Source organism: Camponotus floridanus, unplaced genomic scaffold (assembly GCF_003227725.1).
Source record: "Camponotus floridanus strain SB8 unplaced genomic scaffold, Cflo_v7.5 scaffold36, whole genome shotgun sequence".
Classification (NCBI taxonomy): domain Eukaryota; kingdom Metazoa; phylum Arthropoda; class Insecta; order Hymenoptera; family Formicidae; genus Camponotus; species Camponotus floridanus.
In genome coordinates this window covers 503,686-528,289 of record NW_020229503.1, presented here as the reverse complement: position 1 = coordinate 528,289, position 24,604 = coordinate 503,686, and the positions used below count along the sequence as shown (strand labels likewise).

The window sequence follows — 24,604 nt, the reverse complement described above, 5'->3', positions numbered from 1 at the left end:
AAAAAATTAAATAATAATATTATTATAATAAATATATTTAATCTTTTCGAATTATAAAATAATTTCTACAATTATATAATAATTATTTATCTTTATTAAATCTTTATTTAATAAAGATAAATAATTATTGAAACTAAAAAATTAAAAAATGATTTTTTATTAATGAAAATAAAGTTGATACATAAAACCAATTCATAATAATACTTTGGACTATTTCTTTTTTTACTATAATGATAAAATTAAATAACAATATTATTATAATAAATATATTTAATCTTTTCGAATTACAAAATAATTTCTACAATTATATAATAATTACTAAAACTAAAAAATTAAAAAATAATTTTTTATTAATGAAAATAAAGTTGATACATAAAAACAATTCATAATAATACTTTGGACTGTTTCTTTTTTACTATAATGATAAAATTAAATAACAATATTATTATAATAAATATATTTAATCTTTTCGAATTATAAAATAAGTTCTACAATTATACAATAATTATTTATCTTTATTAAATAAAGATTTAATAAAGATAAATAATTATTATATAATAGATAAATAATTATTGAAAAATTAAAAAATGATTTTTTAATCATGGAAATAAAGAAGACTCTCCAATATATCTGATTATCTTATTTATTATTAATATTTTCAAAAAAGATAAATATATAAAATTATAATCAATATGTAATCAAACGCATCAAAATTTGGCGCATTAAGCTCTAAAGATACGGTAAGACGAAAAACAAGGAAATAAATAAAGAAATAAAATTTTCTGGGAAATGATATTTTATCAAGATAACTTGCACGATATCCACAGTATATCGCAAAAAAAAAACTAACAATGGCGGATATCAAGCTGTGTTACACTGTTTTTACCTTTTTCACGACCACGTTATTACCTGAATTTCCACTCGCACATTTTCTCTCACGTACTTCGTAGAAGTTCTTCGAGAATCCACAGCACGGGGAATTAAATCGCTATAGGGTTTCACGATAATACATTGCGGCGTCACCACATCAGAGAGACGCATCGAAGTACGTTGGAAATACTATGATGAAGATATCGATGCATTTTCTTTTTCCATTCATTTCCCAATACATTAAAAGAACTGCACTTTTTATAAGTGGCATCGGTAATTTAATTTAATTCTGCGAAATAAAACAATTTTATTTTCTAAAAACTTCATCCATTATATAAATAATTTAATATATTTAACATAATATATTTAAAATAAATATATTTAATATAATTTAATAATTTATCAATTCTTGCTATTAAAAAAAATTTTAATTAATTTACTTTTCATCAATATATTATTTATTATGGACCCGCACAATAGTTTGAAAAAGAATTTCATTATTTTTAATTTTTATAATTCATAAATAATAAAATGTAACCACGTATCTAACGTATTTATTGTTATTATTAATTGTTGACATTATTTTTCACATTAATAAATTTTTAAGTATTGTGTATGATTGAGACTCGACATTGATAATTTTATAATCATAACACTTTTCTCTTTTTCTGACAAAAAATATTGTTGATTTCGTGTAATTCGCTCGAAAAACTGTTCTTAGTCAATTGTAGGATTGATAAGAGGATTTGACGTGCAAGATTGCACATCAACAGAAATTTATATCACGCAGATTTTCGTACACTTAACAAAATATAGCTAATAAAATGACGTGTATCTTGCCAAATATTCGATTAATAAAATATAGAAAAAAATCGTTTTTTTCTCGTTCGACAGAAATCAATGATTGCACAATACTTGAGCTTATGTATTTGTCCAGCTAAATGCTATTTGTTTTATTGTTATCTAACGTCGACTATGGCCATTCTTTTGTTGTTTCTATAATATCTTATCCCCATATACATGCTAAATGGAAACTAATTCATTCCGAGCCCAGTGGAATTTTATTAATCATATTGCTGAAATTTTATATTTTTCGTTAAAATAATTTTAATAACGATGTTAACGATTTCTCGATTTTGACAGATTTCGATTTAAAGATTGATGTAATATGAAGTAACAAAATTTTTGATTTAAAAAAAACTTTAATCTGATTTCATTAAAATTCTTATATTGCACAAAATATTAAAAATCCGTTATTCAATGATTATTTTTGTTATAATGGCAACATGAAAAATTTCTAATATTTAAAAAAAATTTGATTCTTGAATTGAAATTATTTCATGATTGGAATTATTTTTATGTTACGTTATATTGTGTCAATTTTATTTTCAGGAATAAAATATACTATTTATTTTTTATTAATATTATATGATTAAAAATGACATAAGCAATAATGTATCTAAAGCACAAGTGTTTTAGATACATTATTCTGCTAATGAAGGAAGACCTTTTAACAGTTTCGAATATAAAGTCGACCTTGTCAGTGGAAATTTTTTTAATGGCTCAAAACGTGACCACATTTCTTAAAAGAATTATTGTAATTATAGAGAAGAAAAATGATTGTAAAATACTCAGCCATTAGCAATGGAAATATACGTAAAAAGTACTGAAGTAGAATTAATTATTTAAAATTTCGTCACAAAATTGATAAAATTTCGAATATTTCGTTTTATCAACAATTTAAACTCCTTGTGCATATAGTTATATAAATTGTTAATTAAAGAGATAATAAAGGTACATACATATATAAATTATAATACACACATATACAGGGTGTTTCAGACCACCCGTACCACACATTTAAAGAAGTGGTTATTTCAAAAAAGTAAAAACATTTTCTTTATAAATCGGGTGCGCTCTATCGAATGGTGATATTTTCAACTTCTGGTTCCGGCCGGAAATAGGTGATTCAGACCGGGAGTGTATTTTTTTTAATGGAACTCCCTATTTTTCATTGCATATTCTTGTAGCTTATCTCGAGAGCTTTCCAAAACACTATAATAAAGTATTTTTCTATTGAGTGCTTTCTGAGTTATAAGGCTTGAAATCATTTTACATAAATCGTAAAATATTTTGTAAAATATTTATTTTTATTAAAAATATGGAATTGTTAATTGCAAATTACATATTTTTTCTTAGAAACAACTATGTGTTTCTTTACACCAATTGATTCCTCTCATTATTTTGTACATAAAAGTATTAAGATAAGATAATCGAAACATGAATATTTTACAAGATATTTTATGGTTTATGTAAAATTAAGAAATGATTTCAAGCCTCATAACTCGAAAAGTACTCCATGGAAAAATAATTTATTATAGTGTTTTGGAAAGCTCTCGAGATAAGCTACAAGAATATGCAATGAAAAATGGGGGGTTCCATTTAAAAAAATGTACTTCAGATTTGAATTGCCTATTTTCGGCCGGAACCAGAAGTTGAAAATATCACCATTCAATACAGCACATCTGATTTATAAAGAAAATGTTTTCACTTTTTTGAAATAATCACTTCTCTAGTTTTTAAACGGGTGGTACGGGTGGTCTGAAACACCCTGTATATAAGTATAATAAAAAATATATAAAATAAAGCATATATGTAAAATGTATCCACATTATTTTCTTTATTTTTAAATTAAGAAAAAAATAGGAAATTATTTTTTTGCAACAATTATAATTGTAAGAAATTAATTTTCGAAAAATTTGAATTAATTCTGACAGCTTTCTTCGATACACTTTTCAAATTTTTTTCTCGCTGTATGAAATTCATGACGTTTCATAAGTAAGCAAATATATTTTGGTACACATCAGAAAGAGAAAGAGAAAGATCATCGTCGATTCTTAAAGTAACCTTAACTGAACATTTACGATCAATGCATAAATATCTACGGTCGAACGGATTCGAGCGACATTCACGAATAAATATCTCGAATTAACGAACCGGTGCAAGGTCTGCTAAGTGCAAATACTTTTACACATCATTGGCCGTTTTATCGAATAACGTTTCATAAGTAAAATATATTCTCTTGCATGCCGACTGACGTTTTACAAAAATTCGCTTATCGTTCGTACGTTTATCTCGACAAGATAAACGAGTCATATTTTCATTTTTTCTCTGCCTTCGATTTTCGGCAAGCCTATACAAATAACGGAATGCATGCGCATTAAAGTACAAAATGACATGCATAAATATTTATAGATGATAGATGTAGAGATAATTGTAGATAATATTACATAGATAAATTTATTGCATTGCGAAATAAAATTGTGACGCCTGAATAATAAAAAATATATTAATAATTAAACATATTAATAATTTATTAAATTAATATTCTGCTTCGCGAAAAAGATAAGAGATATTTTATGTACATTTTATGTACGACATATATTTTATTTTCAACAAGAAAAAAGATAAAAACTAAAATATTGATATTATATGTGTCTCTTATTACGCGATACAAATAAATGTGTAGTGTACATTTGATGGATAGATTTCAATTAGATTAGATCCGCAATCTGTTGCTACGACAACGATTGCGACCTTCTTTGAGTAGTAATATAATAATGACACGAAATTAACCGATTATACAGTACAATAATGCAGAATAGCTCAGAATTGCCAGAAAATTAACTTATATATATATATATATATATATATATATATATATATTATTTTTATCATTTTTTGTCAAGAAATTTATTTAGTTGCATTTTCTCTTTATTTCATTTTCTTTTCACCTTTTGCTCTTCTTTCATCAGAGATTTTTGAGCGATAACTTCTTAAGGGAGCATTTTTCGACCCATGTTTATAGGAAATTTTTTGTTTAGAATTAAATTTCCTATAAGATCTCAAAGTCTGGCTGGAACGTTCGGGGCCACCTTATATATTCAAGAATTATGATAAATTATGAATTTGAAAGATTAGATTTAATTACGATGAATTTGTGATCGTCTATAAATCTTTATTAAAAAAAAAATTCTTTTCTCTTAAGGCTTTTTTGGCATATATTTGTAGCATAAATTTCATATATATGTATACGATTATCGAATCAATTATAATAAAGTAATTATCGATGACAAAATTATGATAATGTGTGTAATAATGGACTCTCTCTCTCTCTCTCTCTCTCTCTCTCTCTCTCTCTCTCTCTCTCTCTCTCACCCTTTCTCTCGCAAATTTGTATTGGAAAATTCGCAAACATGTTTCAAGTAAAATTTTATTAGAGTTATAAATCAATCGCAGAAATGAATGCGTAAGTGTCTCTTGCGAATTAATATCAAAATTGTTGTGTACGAATAAATAAATCTCGCGAGTAACGAGTAGATATAGAGACAGAAAGAATATAGATAAATAATAAAAAGATGCCATTGGTACAGACGGTAACCCGATATTCCCGACGAGATGAATCTCTCAAAACCTGTCTGTGAGCGGAGAATCATCGCTGTTTCTGTCAACTACTCGTTGCCAGAAATGCAAAATTTTTCGCACATCATGGACTTTATAATTGTTGGAATGAAAATATTCTTCTTCTTCCTTTCTTGTAAATTTATTTTCTTTTTGTAACTTTTACTACTTTACTTTAATTTTTGCTTACGTCAAATTAATATTGTAAAATTTAATAATAATTCTAATGGAATTACATGCATTCTTAGATTGGATAAACTAATTATCATTTAAGAATGATGCAAGTTCTCATTTTCAAAAGAAAATATTCATTAATAAATATTTTATAATCATTAATAAATCATTTAAATATCATCCATTTAAATATCATCCATTTATTTTTCTGATTTGTTGATTTTAATTTTTTATTTAATAGGGAAATAAAATTTTCCTAAGCCATGTGATGTGAATATATCATAAATTATATGTATAATATGTATAAAAGAAAATATTCATTAATAAATATCTTATAATTTCATTAATAAATCACTTAAATATCATTCATATATTTTTCTGATTTGCTAAATTTATAATCTTTTATTTAATAGGGAAATAAAATTTTCCTAAGCCATGTGATATGAATATATCATAAATTATTAACATGTATAACACGTATAATCTATAAACATTTTATATAAAATCATAAAAAAATATGAAAGAAATCAAGAATTTTAATACCTTATTTAAAAACATTGAAGGAGAATTGAAGAAATAAATTAAAAATATGAATTTTCATTACACATATGATAATATTTCACACGCATATTTCTATTCCATTGTTTTCAGGACCGACGCAGGACATTTGAGCAATCTTTACAAAACGTTCCTATCGAATCTTATCTATTTAAATCTCAAGTGTGTGATTCATTGAAAAATCTATCTTGAATGACCAATCCAAATGACTTGGATCAATCCGATCTGGCAACATCGCCATCGATATTCATCCCGCGCCCATTCGCACCCCCCCTCCCCCCCGGGTGTGGGCGAAGATCTTTTCACGGGTTGCGAATGTCTCTTTCTTTCTCCCCCCGTCCCTTCTCTCGCTCTCTCTCTTACCTTTCTGAAAGCGAAGAGATCCTTCTGCAGCTTCTGCCGTTCGGCCGTGGGCTGCTGGCCCTTTCCCCTGATGAACTTGAGCATCTTGGACCCGCCGTTAATCCTCGGCGCGTCGTTTCACTGTCTCCGGAAAATAATTAAAAAAAAAGGGGGGGCGGGAGCGAGTGTAACGCACGTCACAACGTAACCGAAGCAACCGACACGCACGTTTCAAGCGTTCGGCCACGCGTAATTAACGCATTCTTGAATGAATGAACGTCGTTGCCGGCGGCGCGAGGTTACGCTGCCGCGTTATTTATCCCGAGATGCCAGGAGATGCCGCGTGTGTCTGTGTGTGTGTGTGTCGCGTTGCGTCCGTATCTCTCGATACACGCCCGCACACGTCAGTGGCTCTGTCTCTTTCGTTCGTCTCCCTCTCTCTCTCTCTCTGCCTTCTTCTCCCCCCGCGGATCGCGATCCTCCTCACCCCTTTCCTCACTCACTCGCGATCGGACGCGGATGTGTCAGCCGCTGCCTCGCGTATCCGCACCGCGTTCTCGAGAACACCACCGCCGGAATACACTACGCTGGTCGAGCACGATATCCGGGATGTACGATGGTGGCGCGCCGGCTGCCGCAACGGAACGTAAAACCATCGAAACGGACACGGGGACGGGCCGCGATCACTCCACGTCGCTGGCTAGAACGCGTCTCTCGCCGTCGTGTCACCTCGGCTCATCCCTACCAGCACCCCCCGCGCGCCTCGGGCGCGCTCGGACGTCTCCGGCCGCGCTCGGCCATCTTCGGCCACGCTCGGTGACGTTTGGCGGCGCTCGGCTCGACTCGGCCGCCAGTCGGCGGTTCCGCCCGAGGGGACGATGACCTCCGGTCGCCATTGCCAACCGTGACGGAAGAATGTTTGAATTGCGCGCTTCGAGGCAAAGTTTCTTCTGAGTTTTGTGCGACGCATTTTTTCGAAGAAATTTTTTTTTTTTTTTGATACGACGATTAATTTCGACGAGGTGTCTGCGGCATTCAAGTAGGTCCTTTTCCAAAATCCTTTTGAAAATACGACGCGAGTACTCGTTAAAGGAATATCAATCATATACTTGCTATAATATTTAATAAAATTATAATTAATATTGATAATTATAATAATTATACATATTAAAGAAATTAACTATAAAATAACAAGAAAATTAATTATAAAATAATTTTAAATGTGAACGACGAGGTATCTGCGGCAGTCAAGTAGATCTTTTTTACAATTAAAAATACGACACGAGTACTCGTTACGAATCGAGTACTTGAGTTTTTTGATAATTATGATAATTGCGATGATATATTATATAAATTGCGAACTATTTACGGCTGAAATTTACGTCATATTTTTGCGATTTATTTTCGCAATTTGTGCGATTATACGTTTCTTTGATGCGAATTTGTATCATACGATGTATATGAAACTTTCAAATTCAACGATTTGTTACCAACTTTCCCGCCAAAATTCCATTCTTTTTTTCGGTAATAAAAGCATAAAAGATTCTCGAAACGATTTTTATCGCATTTTTATGACATATTTGTGTAAATAATTTGTATAAATATGGAAAATGAATATCAATATCATTGTTATAATTCCTGCTATAATATATAATAAAATTATAAATAATATTAATAATTATAATAATTATACATATTAAATAAATTAACTATAAAATATCAAAAAAATTAATTATAAATTAATAATAAATAACAATTATTTATTTATAGTTATAATTAATAATTGTATATATTAAATATATAATCGTGCGTCTACAGACACAAGATTCAAGGTCAAAATATAAAATCTGCTTCCTAGTAACATCGTTAAATTTTTTTTAGATATAAAGATATATATAACACATTTATATTAATCGAAATACCAATCATTGTGTATGTGTATCGATATGGATATATATATAACATATGCGTGTTCATTCCAAGCGTGTAACAGGATGTCACGCAGTCGAGTTTCCGCAATTTCCGACATGACGTATTTAATTTCCAAATTCTTTCAATATTTTCCTTGTAAAAGAATACGTGCAATTAAATTTTATTATATTCGTGCATATCATATGTAGAGAAAGGTAAATGAAATAAATTTTTGACAAATTGTGAGAAATTTAGATAATTCAAAAATATAAAACATATATTTTGAAGAATATTTGAAACTTTTTATGTACAAAATTATGTATAATTTCAAATCTGCTGATTACTTATACAAATATGTAATTTATGTAATACTGTACAATCGCATTCACATAACAAATTACATATGATACAATTATACAAGAATATCACCGGAGGAATAATACAAAATTTTTGATCCAGAAAAATTCATAGCAAAACAGACATTCTAAACAATAAATCTTTTAAAAAAATATAGATAGCTGTATGTGAAATATTAATTTTTCCAATACATTTAATATTTGGGATTAAAATTTTCTTTTTTTTTTAGTAGATATGTTATGTTTTGCAGACTTAACACTATGTATTTCTTTTGATTCATCGATATAACAAGTTTTCTCTCAAATTTGTCTAAGAAACATTTTTTGATTCCGTTAGAGAATCGACAAATGTAAATAAGAAGCCACAAACAATCTCAATATTTTATTAAGATTTTCTGTAGTTTTCAAATCGATATTATGTCGATTATCACTCGTTTTATGCCAAGAGGTCGGAAACGGGATTGGTATTAAATGTAGAATGGGTACATCTAGAAAAAACAATAATTTAGGTTGGATACACATAAAATGATTTTCATACATTAGAAATAATTCACTCACTTTTTCTTAAGAAAGGGATATGATCGTCTTCAATATGTGGTTGAAAAGAGTATGGTTGAAAATAGCTCTGTTTTGGTTTATTATATGTATAAGATTCGAATTTTCTCATATTAGCTAATTTCTTTTCGGTATTGACTAAAAGAGAATACCACTTCTCGGTATTTTCAAAATAATTGTAAAAAGTTGGATCTGGTGCTCCTAATAAATCAAGGAGGACTAACATGTCCTGAAACAAAAATGTCATATAATTAGCGTAATTACAATAATATTATACATGTGCAATACATTTTTAATAACTGCATATAAATTAATACCATCTTATCCAATTCGGAGAAATAATTCTCACTGTCATAAGCAGTTTTATTATTATGCCATTTCTGAGCTAAATGTTTGGCACCATAAATGGAATCATTTGGACCCCATTCCTTGAATGCTTCTTCTCCATCAAAGAAAATGAGCATTAAACTAATATCTTGCTGTGAAATATAGACATCATATAAATACTAGAATTTACAAAGATTATACAATTTTATAACATTTTGTGTTATTTACTTGTTTATTGAAATAACTATTCATAACAGTCGCTAAATTAATCATTTGAGCACATGGTACAGCACTGTCTGTGGCGCCAACAAAATTTCTCTCTCTCGTATACTTTGAGTCGAAATGACAAGCTAGTGCTAAATATCTTTTTGCATTAGGATTTAATTTCGCTATTATGTTTTCAAACTCCAGTTTGCCAAATATAGGTGTATCGGCTTTGAATACATCTGACTCTACTGTCCAACCTAGATCTGTCATTGATCTCTTGATATACTGAAAAGAAAAATATACATATTTTACTCTTTTTACAAGTTAAATGTTATGACAATGACATCAGAACATTAAATATACACATTGTAAATTATTAAAGTTTGATTTTTTAATATAATAAAAAATATTTGTCAACTTTTCCTGGATTTTTAATTTTTATAAATATATTAATTTAAATATATATATTAATATATATATTAATTTAAAAAATTATACAGATAGATTATTAACAAGTGTCAACACTAGGCTTTTCAATTTATTTCTTCATTTAATTTCGCACACATATTTATACAATTGGAACTTTTTGATATAATTATCCAACTAAAAACTAAATTCTCAAAAGGAGATTAAAAGAGATCAAAATTTGGAAATTCTCCGCTTCTTGCTTACCTGTCGCACTCTCACGTGTTCAGGAGTCCCCACAATCCTTACTATGCATATGTTATCCAAGACCTCATTCATGTGAGTAACATTGCTGAGATTAGACAACGTGGCAATCTGGTTGTCCACCAGCCGGCCAGGTTTATGATAATACTAAAAATCACATAGCAACAATGACACCTATCAAAAGTAACGCAAGATCGGCAGTAAAACGTGATAATGCCTGGAGAAAGTGAGAGAGGGGGTGGGGGAAAAAAATATGAGCGATTACGAGTAACGAGAGGCATTTATACGTATATATATGCATACCTTCTCCCTCGTGAAAGGTATTTCCCTCGAATTACCTTGCTCGGCCACGCATGACGCGATGACAGTCAGTAAGAGGCACTCCACGACCCCTGACATATCCTCGTTCTTTGACAGGTACGCGTCAACTGAGCGCGACCACTAAATCAGATGCTTTGATAGAAGCGTACGAGAGATCTGTTCTTCGTGACTGAACTTTTTATATTTTTCATCCTTCTTCTCTTTCTTCCCGAAAGCTCTGTCATGTATCCGTCTCGTCTCTGAGTGCAGAAGGTGTAATAATAGTGCAACTACACTTACACAATAAACTTTATGTGTGTGTGTTCTTCGAGAATGCGCAGTGGATGTTTATCAGGGATTGGTCTCAAGTGTCATAATGAAAGCAGCATGGCTGCTAATACACGTTTGAAACGTAAACATATGGTTCGAAACAGAGTAGTATATTAGTCAGGGTTGGGTAATAACTAGTTGATTAGTTAAAAGTTAAAAAAAAGTTAAAAAGTTAATAATTTTTAACTCAACTTAGTTATTTTAAAAAGAGTTAACTTTTAACTTTAACTAGTTATTTTTAAAACACATAAACTTAAACTTATTAACTTTTCCCCCAAATTTATTTGATGATTCATATTATTATTATTTAGAGTAATAAAATAAATTACAATCTAATTTAATATAAAGTGAAATAATGCTTTTCGAAATTTTAATTTTTATTTTAACTAACGTTAATTTAATCTTAACGTAACTTTTATTGAGTTAATTTTTTATTTGTATAACTTTTAACATAACTAAATTAATTTTTTTAACCCATTAACTTTAACTTAATTTAGTTTAAAAAATATATAAACTTAACTACCAACCCTGATATTAGTGTATTATATTATATAGTATACTATTATTAATATATTATTATATAAAAATTTTGTTGATTTTTAATCCTGTAGAAATAAACATTTTCTATTTATAATAACAATTGATATAATTTTAATAATAATTAAAAATTCATAATAATTAACCATTTTAATAATTATCTTTGTGGAAACATTTAACGATGAAGATAAAATTTATTTTAAAAAATGATAATTTTAATAATAATTAACAATTTTAATAATAATCTTTGTGTGTTTAATCTCTTTTTTTAATTTTTTTTTTTAAATCTGGTATTCCTAATCTATTTTGTTTACTGTTCCATATGTATTTATTAAATTTTTGTAATGGCATAAATAAAGTGGGATAAATTTTTTAAATTTTTGTAATGTCATAAATAAAGCGGGATAAATTGGTGAATAGAAATAATAGAATTTAAATTTTCCTGTTTCCAAGATAGTTTTTTTGGATTTAAATTATTTAAGTCAGCTCTATGATTTTCTGATTTCGATAAAGTCAAAATACGGTGTCTTTTATTATTAGGCATTCGCATATAATTGCTAAAATTTGCAAAATTTCTTTTTATCGAATGCAAATATTAATTATTTATTTAAATATCATATTTTTAAATAACATAATTTTTAAATTTTACATATGTATACATATTATAATTCGATTCTTATTAACAGTATATATGATTTCTTATAAATGTTTGCTAATTATCTTTCATATTTTCTTTCATAATTGCAGTTTTTAATTTTGATTAAATTTTTATCATGTACTCACTTAATTTTATTTTAATTTTATATCAGCATTTTTTAAAAATTAATTTTGAATTAGTTTGTTGCTATTAAAGCGCAAATCAATTATTTATTTTTCCTTCTCTTTTATAAGTATATACTTATGAGAAAAAAAATATAATATTATAATTACATGTATATTTAATAAAAATACTTGCATATCATAAGAGAATTAAAAGTTTGTTGGAGATTAGAAATTACAGAAGGTATCACAATCATATATTTTATACATATTTTCTTCTTTATTCTATTTCATATTTTTAATATCTAAAATTTTATAAATTTTCGTTGTTTTTATTCTATTTATCCTAACTTTTGTTTTCTTAATCTTTTTATACTTACATTCATTCTTAAATTTTACCTAATTTCACATGATTATAATGCAATTAACAGTGCATTTTTAATATCAATTTAATACATTTTTTAATATTTTTGTAACAATTTATAATAATTTGCGACATATATAATTTATTCTCTTAAGAAATATTGCTTTATCCTCGCTTGTAGAAAAAACTGATAAAAGGTAAATTGGAAAAACTAATTTAGATTAAGTGACTTATTTATGGAAGACGCAGGACAGAAAGAGAAAATAATTTCGATATAGTTTATTTACTTTAAAAATATTATATATATGTATATAAAATAATTGAAGAAAAAGAGAGAGAGAGAGAGAGAGAGAGAGAGAGAGAGAGAGAGAGAAAGAGAGAAAGAGAGAGAGAGAGAGTATATTTTTATCTTACTTCATAAACATCTTACATATTCTATTGATGTAATGAATCTTACAAATTGACGTTATCAAAAGAAATACATACTAAGCAAATTTCGAATTCGTTAACGATCCTAGCAGCACCATATATTATATAAATGTTTACATTATATTACGATGCGACGCGTTCGAGAAAGTGATTTTAACTTGTTCGAGTCGATTTTCTAATTTATTAAATATGGGTTTCAACAGCGTCCCAGAAAGATTTTCAATGGAATGCTGTCAATATAAGATGATTTAGGGAAAACTGAAAATTTCCTTCCAAATCATGCTTCATATTATTGTTGATTTTAATATCTTTCATCGAAATCTCTCGTTCTATTAAATTTAAAGCAGTTAAATTCGCGACCCGGACTATTTTCGCAGAATCACACAATTCAATCTCTCTCTTCTTGCGTTCGTCGGCGACATATTTATTTAATATTTGGCACTACCAAGAAAGAAGTGAGAGCGCAAGCTCGACGACTCCTCTCTTCGAGAGAGATTTGAGCTTCGATCGCGTTAAATAAATAAAGATAAACGCGGCGTCGAAGCGAGCCAAGCTTCGCAAGATCTGAATTCGATCGACGTGATCGATCAATTCAATTACAAGACTCGCGACTGTTTTTATCAAGTTTCCTCAAGGCGATTAACGTCCGTTAAATCCGTGACGAGCGCTCGAATGAGCTTTCTTTTGGACCCTCTCTTCTCTGTGATGAAATGAATGAATCATCGATCTAACGTCCGTTAATGAGAATTCGAGAAAGCTCGGTGAAATCAATCATCGGATTCCGATCAGATGGAAACGCAATTTCTCGAGAACGCAAATCCACGTCCATGCGATTAGCACACGACTAAGGATACGCGAAGGACGATGGATGCGTTTACTTATCGAACTGGAAAAAAAGTACAAAATGATTTCTCACTTTTACTAGATATAAGTACGCGGATTTTGAGCAAGTCGCACTTTCGAAACAACGCGAATGTCTAAAAAACGCGAGTAAGAACGTCGAAAAAAATTCCTGAATTTTTCAGGCTTTCTTTAGAAACTTTCTCTCAGGCGTTTTTTAGTCCTTCGTTCTTGCTCTCGGTTGGATGGAACCAAACGATCGGACCATCGCGGGAAGAAAAGAGCTCGCTTTTGAGAATCTCGTGGTAGCAATCATATTTCGGAGCAACATTTGCGTAGCCACGAATTTTTAATTAGGGGTAAATTACTCCTAAGAGGACCCTTCGATCCTTTTGCATCTTCATGGATCGATCTCGACGAGAGTCTCTCAAATTTCATATTGAATATTTTTGATCCTTGTCCTATCAAGTGAACACGATAGCGAATTTTTTCGATGCTGGCGACGAGCGCGCTCGGGTCACTTTTTTTCCTTCGATGCCGACCGGCCTAATTCCTTCAATAATTGTAAGGCCCATATTGAGAACCGTGATAATACGGTCCCGGATAGGCCGCCGGTGCCGGATATCCGGCGTATGCGTACTGCTGCTTCTGCGGGTACACTGGAAAAAAATGAGAAAAGAAATTAGATTTTATTGGACACCTTTCGAAGAATAATGCTAAATTAGATTATCGAATAAACAAGGCAAAATAATTTGCTAAAACTATTTTAATTTCGATGTATAACTCTCGCATTTTAATTATTTTTTTAAATATATTTTATGTCACATATATTTTATTTTAATTTATTTAAATTTTTATTTTTAATATATTTATTTTTGAAAAATTTGTTTAATTTACCGAAGAGAGAACACGTTTTTATTAGATATAGATATAGATTATCGAATAAACGAGGCAAAATAATTTGTTAAAACTATTTTAATTTCGATGTATAACTCTCGCATTTTATTTTTTTAAATATATTTTACGTCATATATATTTTAATTTATTTAAATTTTTATTTTTAATATATATATTTTTGAAAAATTAGTTTAATTGATCGAAGAGAGAACATGTTTTTATTGTTTAGATAAATTTAGATGTTTACTGATTTTTAAAGAAAGACACATATTTGTTAAACGAGACACGTTTGCCATTCGTAAATCGAATTCCGACATCGATCGGTCAGCGTACGGGATTGAATGCACAAATACGGAAATTCTTTTCTGGCAAGAGGCCGATGGATGTACAGAAAATTAGGCAAGTGTGTCGCTTTCGACCGACTCGAGATTACTTTGATTTTAGATTATATTATCGATTTTCTATTTTTTTTTCTTAAACAAAAGAGAACAATTATTGCCCAGAAATGTGTAAGGTTCAACTTTCTAAAACTTTAAGATTTAATATTAAAAACAATGAAGTTAAAAAAAGTTAAAAAGTTAAAAAAAGAGAAAAGTTATATTTACAATTGGATATTTTTCTGACATTTATTTCTTTTAAGAAAAACAATTTTGAGATTAAATAATGTAACTAATATATTTGACAATTATTACGTCCTGTTGTATATATATAAATTTATGAAAGAAATTTGTTTTCTTTTGCAATTGATAAGAATAGATTTTTGTTTTTTGTTTTTAATAATAGAAAATAGATTTATATTTTATATTTTATTGTTTTTATATTATAAGTATTATAAAGTTTTATAGTTTTTATATTTAAAAATTTTTTTAAATATAAAATTTTTTTTTATAGAAAATGTTTAATGTTTTAGAATAAATTTGAAAAACGATGCTAAATGTATCTCACAAGTCGATCGATCATCCGAACGAGAACTAGAAAGTTTTCTTCAGGCTTAGAGCGTGACAAAAATACTTTAATCCGTAGCAGAAACAGAGCGTGAGGCGGACAAGTAAAAGTTTCGCGAGAATGAATATTGGCTATTGCCACACATCATCATCAGTGCACTTCGATAATTGATTTGCCTTATCTCGATTAGAATCTTAATTGCGTTATTATGTTATTGATAATTATTTAAAAGTGTGTGATACTTAAATATTTATGGAAAAAAATTTTAATTATTAATTAAAATTAAAAATTATTAAAATTAAAAATTATTAAAATTAAAAATTATTAAATTTATTAAGATTATTAAAATTTAAAATTATTAATAAAAATAGCGAGATATATCTTGTGATTTGACAAAATTATAGAAAATGCTAAATTAAATGCTTTGAAGTTTAACTTTGTTATTTGGCATGTTATACATGTTATTTGATGTGTCGCCTTTTGCTCTTTTAATCTAAACGCTGGACATTTAATCTCGATTAAAATGTTTAATAATATTGAGATACCGAGAGAATTTAATTAATTAAAAAATCATTTAATTAAATGATTGACTAGCTAATAATTTTCCACGTGGCTTCACTCTGGTTTAGCTTGTTAGAAAATTACGCAAAGACCGATTCTAAAATCTCGGCATGCAATTTCGAATTAATATTCATCGAACTAGTTTTACTCGTTTTTTATATTTACAAGTTCGCAATTAATATTCAAAATATTACCGATTCATCATCAAGGTTAATTTTACGTTTTTCGAACAGAATAGGGACCAATCTTTTTATATACAAGGCGTTATTGGGATCGACAAAATATTCGGTTTGTTATAGTTAAATAAGCGATCAGATTGTTTTCGTCTTGCACTATGTATATCATCATTCAATTAGTTTATGATTGTTGTCTATGTATCTTGGATAAAAATTATAAAATTATTTATTCGCAATTGGAATAAATTAAAATCCTTAAAAATAATAATTATTACATATATATTTCTATAAAAATATTCATGTAAATAATCTAATGCGTAAATTACGCTGATAATAATTATTATACGTTAATACGGAAGCGCTTGAAGTACTATATTCATAATACATTATTAAATATTTAATTAATTCAATATTCAAATATTCATTAATTTTATTAATATTCATCAAGATAATTTAATTTCAATGTGAGTTTAATAACTTGTCGCTTCCGCATTGACGTTCCTTCAAATAAATCTAATATAGTATTAGTATGATGACAAAATGATCGTTATCCTTGTATCAAGGAACGTGTTCCTTGTAATCAAGCCTGATGATTGTAAATTAATGTTAGTAAAACATTAAATGTGCACACGGAATCCGACTTGTCGGGATTTTATTCGAGGAAATTTAATTTTTATTGTAATTTTAAACAGCAATAAAAATCTAATACAAAACATTTTCCATGTTTCATTGATCGTTTATCACGATAATGTGTTGATTATCAATCGCTGCGACTTGAAAAAAAGTCTCACAGAATTGTTAAATTAGATTGTTGAATTATCTTGCAGTATTGATATTTACAGATAATAGATTATAATTTATACATAATGTATCATATTAATCTAAGTAATCAATAATCGATTACACATTTAACAAATTTTGTTTGAGAATATCAAGAAATACTCCAATATTTTCTTCAACATCCATTCTTTCCAAAATCAATGAAATTGGTCAATTGACTAGTTTTGGTAAATCAGTAACTGATAAAACTGTTCAGTGTACGGATTATTTTTCTTAAGGGGTTATGTCTAATCAGCAAACCGAAAAAAGTATGATGCTTAAGAATTTTTTTTGAAAAGTATAATAATTTTTTTTGTACAAATAAATTTTTATTCAAAAGTACAAATATTAAGAATGTTATTATATTTTTTTTAAAATAAAATATGAAGTTTAAGAATTTTTTTTGAAAAGTGTAATAATTTTTTTTTACAAATAAATTTTTATTCAAAAGTACAAATTAAATACAATATTAAGGCTGTTATTATATTTTTTTAAAATAAAATATTAAAAAATGTAAAAGTTATAACTATTCTCCCGGATATTGTTTTTAAAAAGCGCTGCGCGGTGAGCAATGCTATTCGAAACTGATATTAAAAATTCGATAAACTGTAATTAATATTAAATTGTCTAGTAAATGAACGAAGAATTAAAAAATTGTTTTGGGACAAAATGGCAACCATTTGACATAAAATATTCTTTTTCGACTTAAAAATTGCTCATTGTTTATTAAATAAAAAAAAGGATTCATTAAAAAATAAAATCCTTCGTTCATCTATTGGATTTTTATATGTAGAAGAAGCCTGTAAAATATCAAGCAAATCGAGTGTAATGGTTTTCGAAATATTTTACTCACCGACTTTGCAAAAATGATTTCGAGAAAAACGCGTTTAAAATTTATGCCAAGTTTACGTTTAAATAAAATGCAGATTTTTTAAATTTACACAAAATCATCTATTCCGGGCCCATATAATTTTAGTTTATTTAAATCTTCATATTGGCTTGATAGTCCTCAAAATATCAGAGCTGAAACTTTATAGTTAAGTTACATTCTGGTGCTTCAGGAAAAAACATACACTTATAACTCCGTCAATTTGCATCCTATTAATTTGAAACTTAGGAAATATCTCCAATAGGATACACTTCGAGGAAATGCAAAAACATAAAAATCGGTTTTTTCTACTTTCATGACTAGACATGACCCCTTAAGAGTAATCGGATGCCGCGTGCTAATGATGGGCGAAAGCAAAAGGTGTTAAATATGTACCAGGCATGAGGTACTGCATGTTCATCGCCTCCTCGCGTATTCTCTCGCCCCTCAAGCAAATCGCCGCGGCGCTAAACAAGATCGCGCTGACCAACGACCAACCGACGCCGACCCAAGCGACCACGTACGACCAGTCGTACGAGATTAGCGAGTTGTCTTTCAGGACCTAGGGACAGTTTTTCCCCCGCGTGCCGTGCCATGTCGTGCCGGGTATATAACAAAGAAAAAAAAGATACGGGACGAGTTAGCTCGGCCGTTTCATGGTTGTCGTGTCACCTGGCATAATGTACTGAATGTTCTGGGCCTGCTCGCGGGCACGCTCCCTTCTCAGGCAGGATGCCGCGATCAGGAATAGCGTCATCGTGCCCAGGCACGTGGCCACCCCTAGCCAGGCGAGGTAAAACGACCAGTCGTACCATTGCGCCGTGTGATCTCTTAAAACCTGCGGGCAAAATTATCTATAGGCACTGCGTATATAATTGCTCCTGCCATCGCCAGGATACGGGTCCTCGAGTTCGATGCAGACAACAGATTGGTCCGGTGTGCCTGAAAGAGCCTTTTCGTGGTGCGAAACAAGCGAAATGCTTCTTTATCAGTTATTTTCAAAATTACTTACACTGAGAAAAAAATTATCTTGAAATAAAAAAATTTTCGTTAATTCAAGAAAGCTATTTATTCGGTGGGTACTAATCACGTATTTACTTGTATTCAAAACGTCTGTTTGTTTAAGTTAAGTATTTATTTATATATGTTTAAAAATATATATGTGTTTAAAAAAATATAATTTTTAATTAAATATTTTTATTTTAATTTTACAAAATATTTATTAAAATGTATTTTTTATTCCCAAAAATTTTAAATTTTTTAATTTTAAAAAGTAATATCTTTAATTTAATAAATTATAATATATATTTTACGAAAATAGTATATTTAAATATAAAAAATATAGAAATGAAAATAATGTACTTAATATAACATGCATATTTAATTAAAATTAAATACTTTTGCTTAAACGAAATGAACAATTCCTTGCATTTAAAGCAAAAGTTTCAAGAAAACAAATTTATTTAATTTAAAAAAATTTTTCGCTCAGTGTATGGAACGTATCATTTGAGAATATTTAATTTTTCATAAGAAAATGCATTCAGTTTTAATTCGCATTAAAATATTTGCATCTCTTTCGCTTATCTCGCTTATTACTAATAAATAATGCATGCCTTAAGGATGTTTTGTATCTATTTTCAAAATATTGAAAATTTAATGAAAATTGTACAGAATGTCCTTACATATGTTTAGAATCTTCAGTACAATTTTTAAATCGATTTACAAGTTATAAGGATTTTAATTTGCACCGAATTAACATGTGTTCTTGTGGGAAACGTATAACCACGTCGATTCAAATGACAAAAACACATGGAAATAATATTCAGAATTTGTTTAAAATTTACTAAAGTTTAGATACAGAGGAAATATTTGGTCAAATAATATTATACAAGTGCTAACTGGTTAAAAAGATATTAAATATAATTCAATCAAGTTAGCCATGTATCTGTCACGAGGCGAAATTCTCTGCCAAAAGTTAATCATTTCGATTAACAAAGTTCGGAATATTTCAATAAAAACACAATAAATATTAAAAAATACATCTCTGCACTGTAGCTAAGATCAAATTGTAATATTCCACACAATTTCTTACTCAAAATACACCAAAAGTGGATATATTCGTCAATAATGATTTTCAACTACTTTTTGCTGGGATTTTACACACAAAACATCCTTAAGATTGATCAATTGATTTTTGAACAATCAATGAATGTGAATAATTTAGATAATTTAGGAAAACAAAACAGAACTAATCCGAGCAATTTAAATAATCTAACAGACTGATATTAATATATTATATTATTCCTTCCAATCTTCTGTTTCAATAATAAAAATATAAATTAACGATCAATCTTAATCTCATTTTAACAAATTTGTTGAGCATATTATATTATTCCTTCCAATCTTCTGTTTCAATAATAAAAATATAAATCAACGATAAATCTTAATCTCACTTTGACAAATTTGTCGAGCATATATTTTATATATCGATAAAAAATAGTTATATAAATAAAGATATTAATATATTATATTATTCCTTCCAATCTTCTGTTTCAATAATAAAAATATAAATCAACGATAAATCTTAATCTCACTTTGACAAATTTGTTGAGCATATTATATTATTCCTTCCAATCTTCTGTTTCAATAATAAAAATATAAATCAACGATAAATCTTAATCTCACTTTGACAAATTTGTCGAGCATATATTTTATATATCGATAAAAAATTGTTATATAAATAAAGATATTAATATATTATATTATTCCTTCTAATCTTCTGTTTCAATAATAAAAATATATATCAACGATAAATCTTAATCTCACTTTGACAAATTTGTTGAGCTATATTGTTGAGATATATTTTATATATCGATAAAAAATTGTTATACAAATAAAATTGAGAACTTACGTTGCTCCATTGTTGATAATATTCCTCCCCGACGATTTTCTCTTTTTCATAATACTCGACGCCGTGCCACAAGCCCATACCGCCAGCACTCAGTAGGCCTACGTCATTTAAAAATATGTACGTTGCGATTATATTCTTCTCTTTATGAATATAAAATATTTTCGAAATTTTATTTCAGAAAATATACTGACAGGCGAATAACATCAGAATCGCCGTGGCCGTAATGTTCCCTGGTGATCTTCTCCAACACCCGACTACTCCTGTCCAGAATGCCGAAAATATCGCGAGAAAGCCGATCATGAATAGAGCTATCACAGATCTTCCCATATCTATGACAATAATACGATATTTAAGCGTTATATATTTTTTGCTCATGCATCTGTAAAAAATATCTTTATAACAATCTTGAAAATATCTAAGTCTTTTAACTGTATTATGCACGCATTCACTGCCTATCAGCGATCGAACTTTCCATTTGCTCCACATCGGAGAGTGCAACGTGACTTAATTTTAAAGTACCTATAATATCATTTATATTTACAAGACGTATTGCAAATAAGACTTAGCTTTTTTGATATTATTTGTTTGGCCTGATAAAAATATGAGACATTTATATAATCATTCTGTTAAGTATGTTAAGAGAAAGTTTGTCACGCGCGTATTTATCTCTCTTTATTTTATAATAAATCTTTCAGAACTAATATATGCTTGACCAATTTATATATCTATTTCTTATTCTAAACAGAATTTAATATCGATAGAATTATTTAATTATTTTTAAAGTGTTAAGGTCGAATATATTAGAAGAAAAAAATTAATCAAAAAATAAGAGCAATTAATGTTAATGTTAATTAAGTTATAAGTCAATGTTAATTAAATTTAATATTAACTAATTTTTAGAATTATGCTGATTTTTTATTATTAAAAGAAAAAATAAATTTTTTTTCTATTTTTAATATACTTACGTAATCGTGCCATTGCATCATCAGAAAAACCTCTCGTCTGATTTTCTTCATCGGGAATAAAATAGTCAATATTCATGCAGTGCGTTTCTACAGGACTCAAATAAGTCTCGACTGAAAAATAAATACAAAACGTGCGCGATATAGATAGAAACATAATTTCGCATTACAAATAAGATGATTGAAACAACAAAGTTCTATAAATAAATAGCAAAATCTATATAATTAATACTAAAGTATATAAATAAGTTTCTTTTTTTTATTTTTTTATAACGACAAGAAAATTATTGTACTGCGTTTAAGAAATTTATTGACATCTTTGCATAATATCATGTCTCTTTCTGTTTTATAAATTAATTATTAATATTTGAAATTATTTTAAAATAATGGTTTTTATTTTAAAATCATTGTTTTCAAAGTTTGCAAAAATTGCTTTATTTATAATTGCGAAAAATAAAAAAATATTTGAAAAGCTGTATATACGATATCTAATTAGTTAATTATAATAACCAACATTTTTATTCTACAGACCGCAAGATTCGCGAGTTAATATTTATCCAACGTATCATTACAACATCCAGAATTGAAATGGAGTGCATTCTAAGCGAAATAAGTGCAGAATCTCGGTGAACTGAGAAATAACATCACAACTGCAGATGGTCATTTATATCACTGCCAAGAAAATCCATGTCATATTATGAAAATTTAGTTGAGAGCAGAATAATTACCGCTAGATTACACAATAAACAAGTAAAGGAATTAGGTATCACAATTTAATATCATGCTATTTTTTTATGAAAAACTTTTAAGGAAAATAAAAACTAAAAATTATACAAAGAAAAATAAAAAAATTGAAAAAAAAATTTAAGAGAAATGGTAAATAAGTTTTTTGGATAAAATGAAAAAAAAAAAAATTTTTTTTACATTTCAAATATACAAATAAGAATAGAGTTTCTGTCGAGTTTTTAAAATCAGTTTTTTTTAGGAAAATGAAAGATATTGTTATTATTTATAATTTTTCAGCCTTAAAAATTTCTATCATATAAGATAATAGAAAATAGTGAAATTTCTGATAAAATAATATCAGTCTGAGACATTAATAGAAAATTGTTATATCTTTTAATTTTATAATCTTCTGAAATATAAATTCAACATAAGATTTCTCTTTGTAATTATATGAATTTACGATATCTCTTTGCTGCAACAATTTATTTCACATCACTAAGTGGATTTCGAAGACCAGTTTATTTTCTAATGATATCCTAAGGATGTCCTATTGCAACCTTCAATAGCTGAATAATAAATTAATCATCACAAATGCATCTTTCGTTTAGCCTGCAGTTATACGAGGAATTATACGAGGTACGTACGAGAAATCTTTGAAGGCACGCATTCATTAGACATCTAGGATTATAGTATTATACAGGGTGTCCCAAAAGTCCCGGACCGGTCGAATATTTCATAAACTATGCACTTTAGAAAGAAATGTTTCAGACAAAAGTTGGCTTGAAGGGCCATCAGATAGTGGCAATGATTTGACATGGGAGAGTCATTTGAAAGTCACGTGAAGATCACCGTCAATTTCTTAAATGGAACTCCCTATTTTTTATTAAATATTCTGGTAGCTCACGTCGAGAGCTTTCCAAAACACTATAATTAAGTTAGTTTTCATTAAGTACTTTCCGAATTATGAGACTTATATAATCATTTCTTAATTTTACATAAACCGTAAAATATCTTGTAAAATATTCATTTTTCGATTATCTTACCTTAATACTTTTATGTACAAAATAATGAGAGAAATCAATTGGTGTAAAGAAAAAACATAGTTGTTTTTAAGAAAAAAATATGCGATTAAATATGCGATTGTTAATTTGCAATTAACAATTACATATTTTTTTTTAAAACAACTATGTGTTTTCTTTACACCAATTGATTCCTCTCATTATTTTGTACATAAAATTATTAAGATAAGATAATCGAAAAATGAATATTTTACTAGATATTTTATGATTTATGCAAAATTAAGAAATTATTTCAAGCCTCATAACTCGAAAAGTACTCAATGAAGAAATACTTTATTATAGTGTTTTGGAAAGCTTTCGAGATATGCTACACGAATATGTAATAAAAAATAGGGGATTCCATTTAAGAAATTAACGATGATCTTCACGTGACTTTCAAATGACTCTCCCATGTCAAATCAGTGCCACTATCTGATGACCCCCTTCAAGCTATACAACTTTTGTCTGAAACATTTCTTTCTAAAGTGCATAGTTTATGAAATATTCGACCAATCCGGGACTTTTGGGACACTCTGTATGTTTCGCTGCGTGAGGAATTATTATTGGGATTTATCTCGGTGACTCCAAGATCCCACAGCCCCAGCTCGCGTCTCGAAAAGCATGCGACCCAGAATGCAGCTGGCGCAGTTGTATGCGGTATGCTTTTACCTGTACATACCTGTACATACTCC

At 28.5% G+C, this 24,604-nt stretch overlaps 3 protein-coding genes across 9 annotated transcripts in view; all 3 read right to left on the bottom strand.

The window, feature by feature from the left end:
- LOC105255206 (lethal(2) giant larvae protein homolog 1) overlaps window positions 1-7,134 on the bottom strand; it is a 30,994-nt gene extending 23,860 nt beyond the window's left edge. For all 5 annotated transcript variants that reach the window (XM_025410905.1, XM_025410908.1, XM_025410906.1 and 2 more), the window contains exon 1: window positions 6,427-7,134. In XM_025410905.1, the coding sequence (XP_025266690.1) occupies window positions 6,427-6,510 (84 nt within the window). In that variant the 5' untranslated portion in view covers window positions 6,511-7,134. The remainder of the gene's footprint in view (window positions 1-6,426) is intronic.
- A 1,529-nt stretch (window positions 7,135-8,663) lies between these two features.
- Window positions 8,664-10,990, bottom strand: LOC105255205 (glutaminyl-peptide cyclotransferase). Of its 2 annotated transcripts, none has more exons than XM_011264341.3 (6): window positions 10,769-10,990; window positions 10,434-10,577; window positions 9,783-10,046; window positions 9,545-9,706; window positions 9,231-9,456; window positions 8,664-9,160 (listed from the first exon to the last, which is right to left on the bottom strand). In XM_011264341.3, the coding sequence occupies exons 2-6, from the start codon at window positions 10,503-10,505 to the stop codon at window positions 9,006-9,008; spliced, it is 879 nt and encodes a 292-aa protein (XP_011262643.1). In that variant the 5' UTR covers window positions 10,506-10,577; window positions 10,769-10,990; the 3' UTR covers window positions 8,664-9,005. The 2 variants fall into 2 exon arrangements, with proteins under 2 accessions (XP_011262643.1, XP_011262642.1); XM_011264340.3 differs by having other exon boundaries at window positions 10,734-10,988.
- A 2,075-nt stretch (window positions 10,991-13,065) lies between these two features.
- LOC105255203 overlaps window positions 13,066-24,604 on the bottom strand; it is a 34,996-nt gene continuing 23,457 nt past the window's right edge. The window contains exons 3-7 of one of the 2 annotated variants that reach the window (XM_011264337.3): window positions 22,132-22,242; window positions 21,358-21,495; window positions 21,167-21,264; window positions 18,928-19,093; window positions 13,066-14,648 (exon numbers count right to left, since the gene is read on the bottom strand). In XM_011264337.3, coding sequence (XP_011262639.1) covers window positions 14,545-14,648; window positions 18,928-19,093; window positions 21,167-21,264; window positions 21,358-21,495; window positions 22,132-22,242 — 617 coding nt within the window. In that variant the 3' untranslated portion in view covers window positions 13,066-14,544. Of the gene's footprint in view, window positions 14,649-18,651; window positions 18,818-18,927; window positions 19,094-21,166; window positions 21,265-21,357; window positions 21,496-22,131; window positions 22,243-24,604 lie in introns of both variants that reach the window. The other variant, XM_011264336.3, reaches the window with a different exon arrangement.

What these genes read in the sequence shown, in the direction of transcription:
- LOC105255205 (XM_011264340.3), bottom strand. Translation starts at nt 10,829, where the DNA reads ATGTCAGGGGTCGTGGAGTGCCTCTTACTGACTGTCATCGCGTCATGC. An exon ending in AACACGTGAGAGTGCGACAG is followed by an intron (nt 10,047 to 10,433) that starts GTAAGCAAGAAG and finishes TTTTCTTTTCAG; the next exon opens with TATATCAAGAGATCAATGAC. An exon ending in TCTCCGAATTGGATAAGATG is followed by an intron (nt 9,457 to 9,544) that starts GTATTAATTTAT and finishes TTTTTGTTTCAG; the next exon opens with GACATGTTAGTCCTCCTTGA.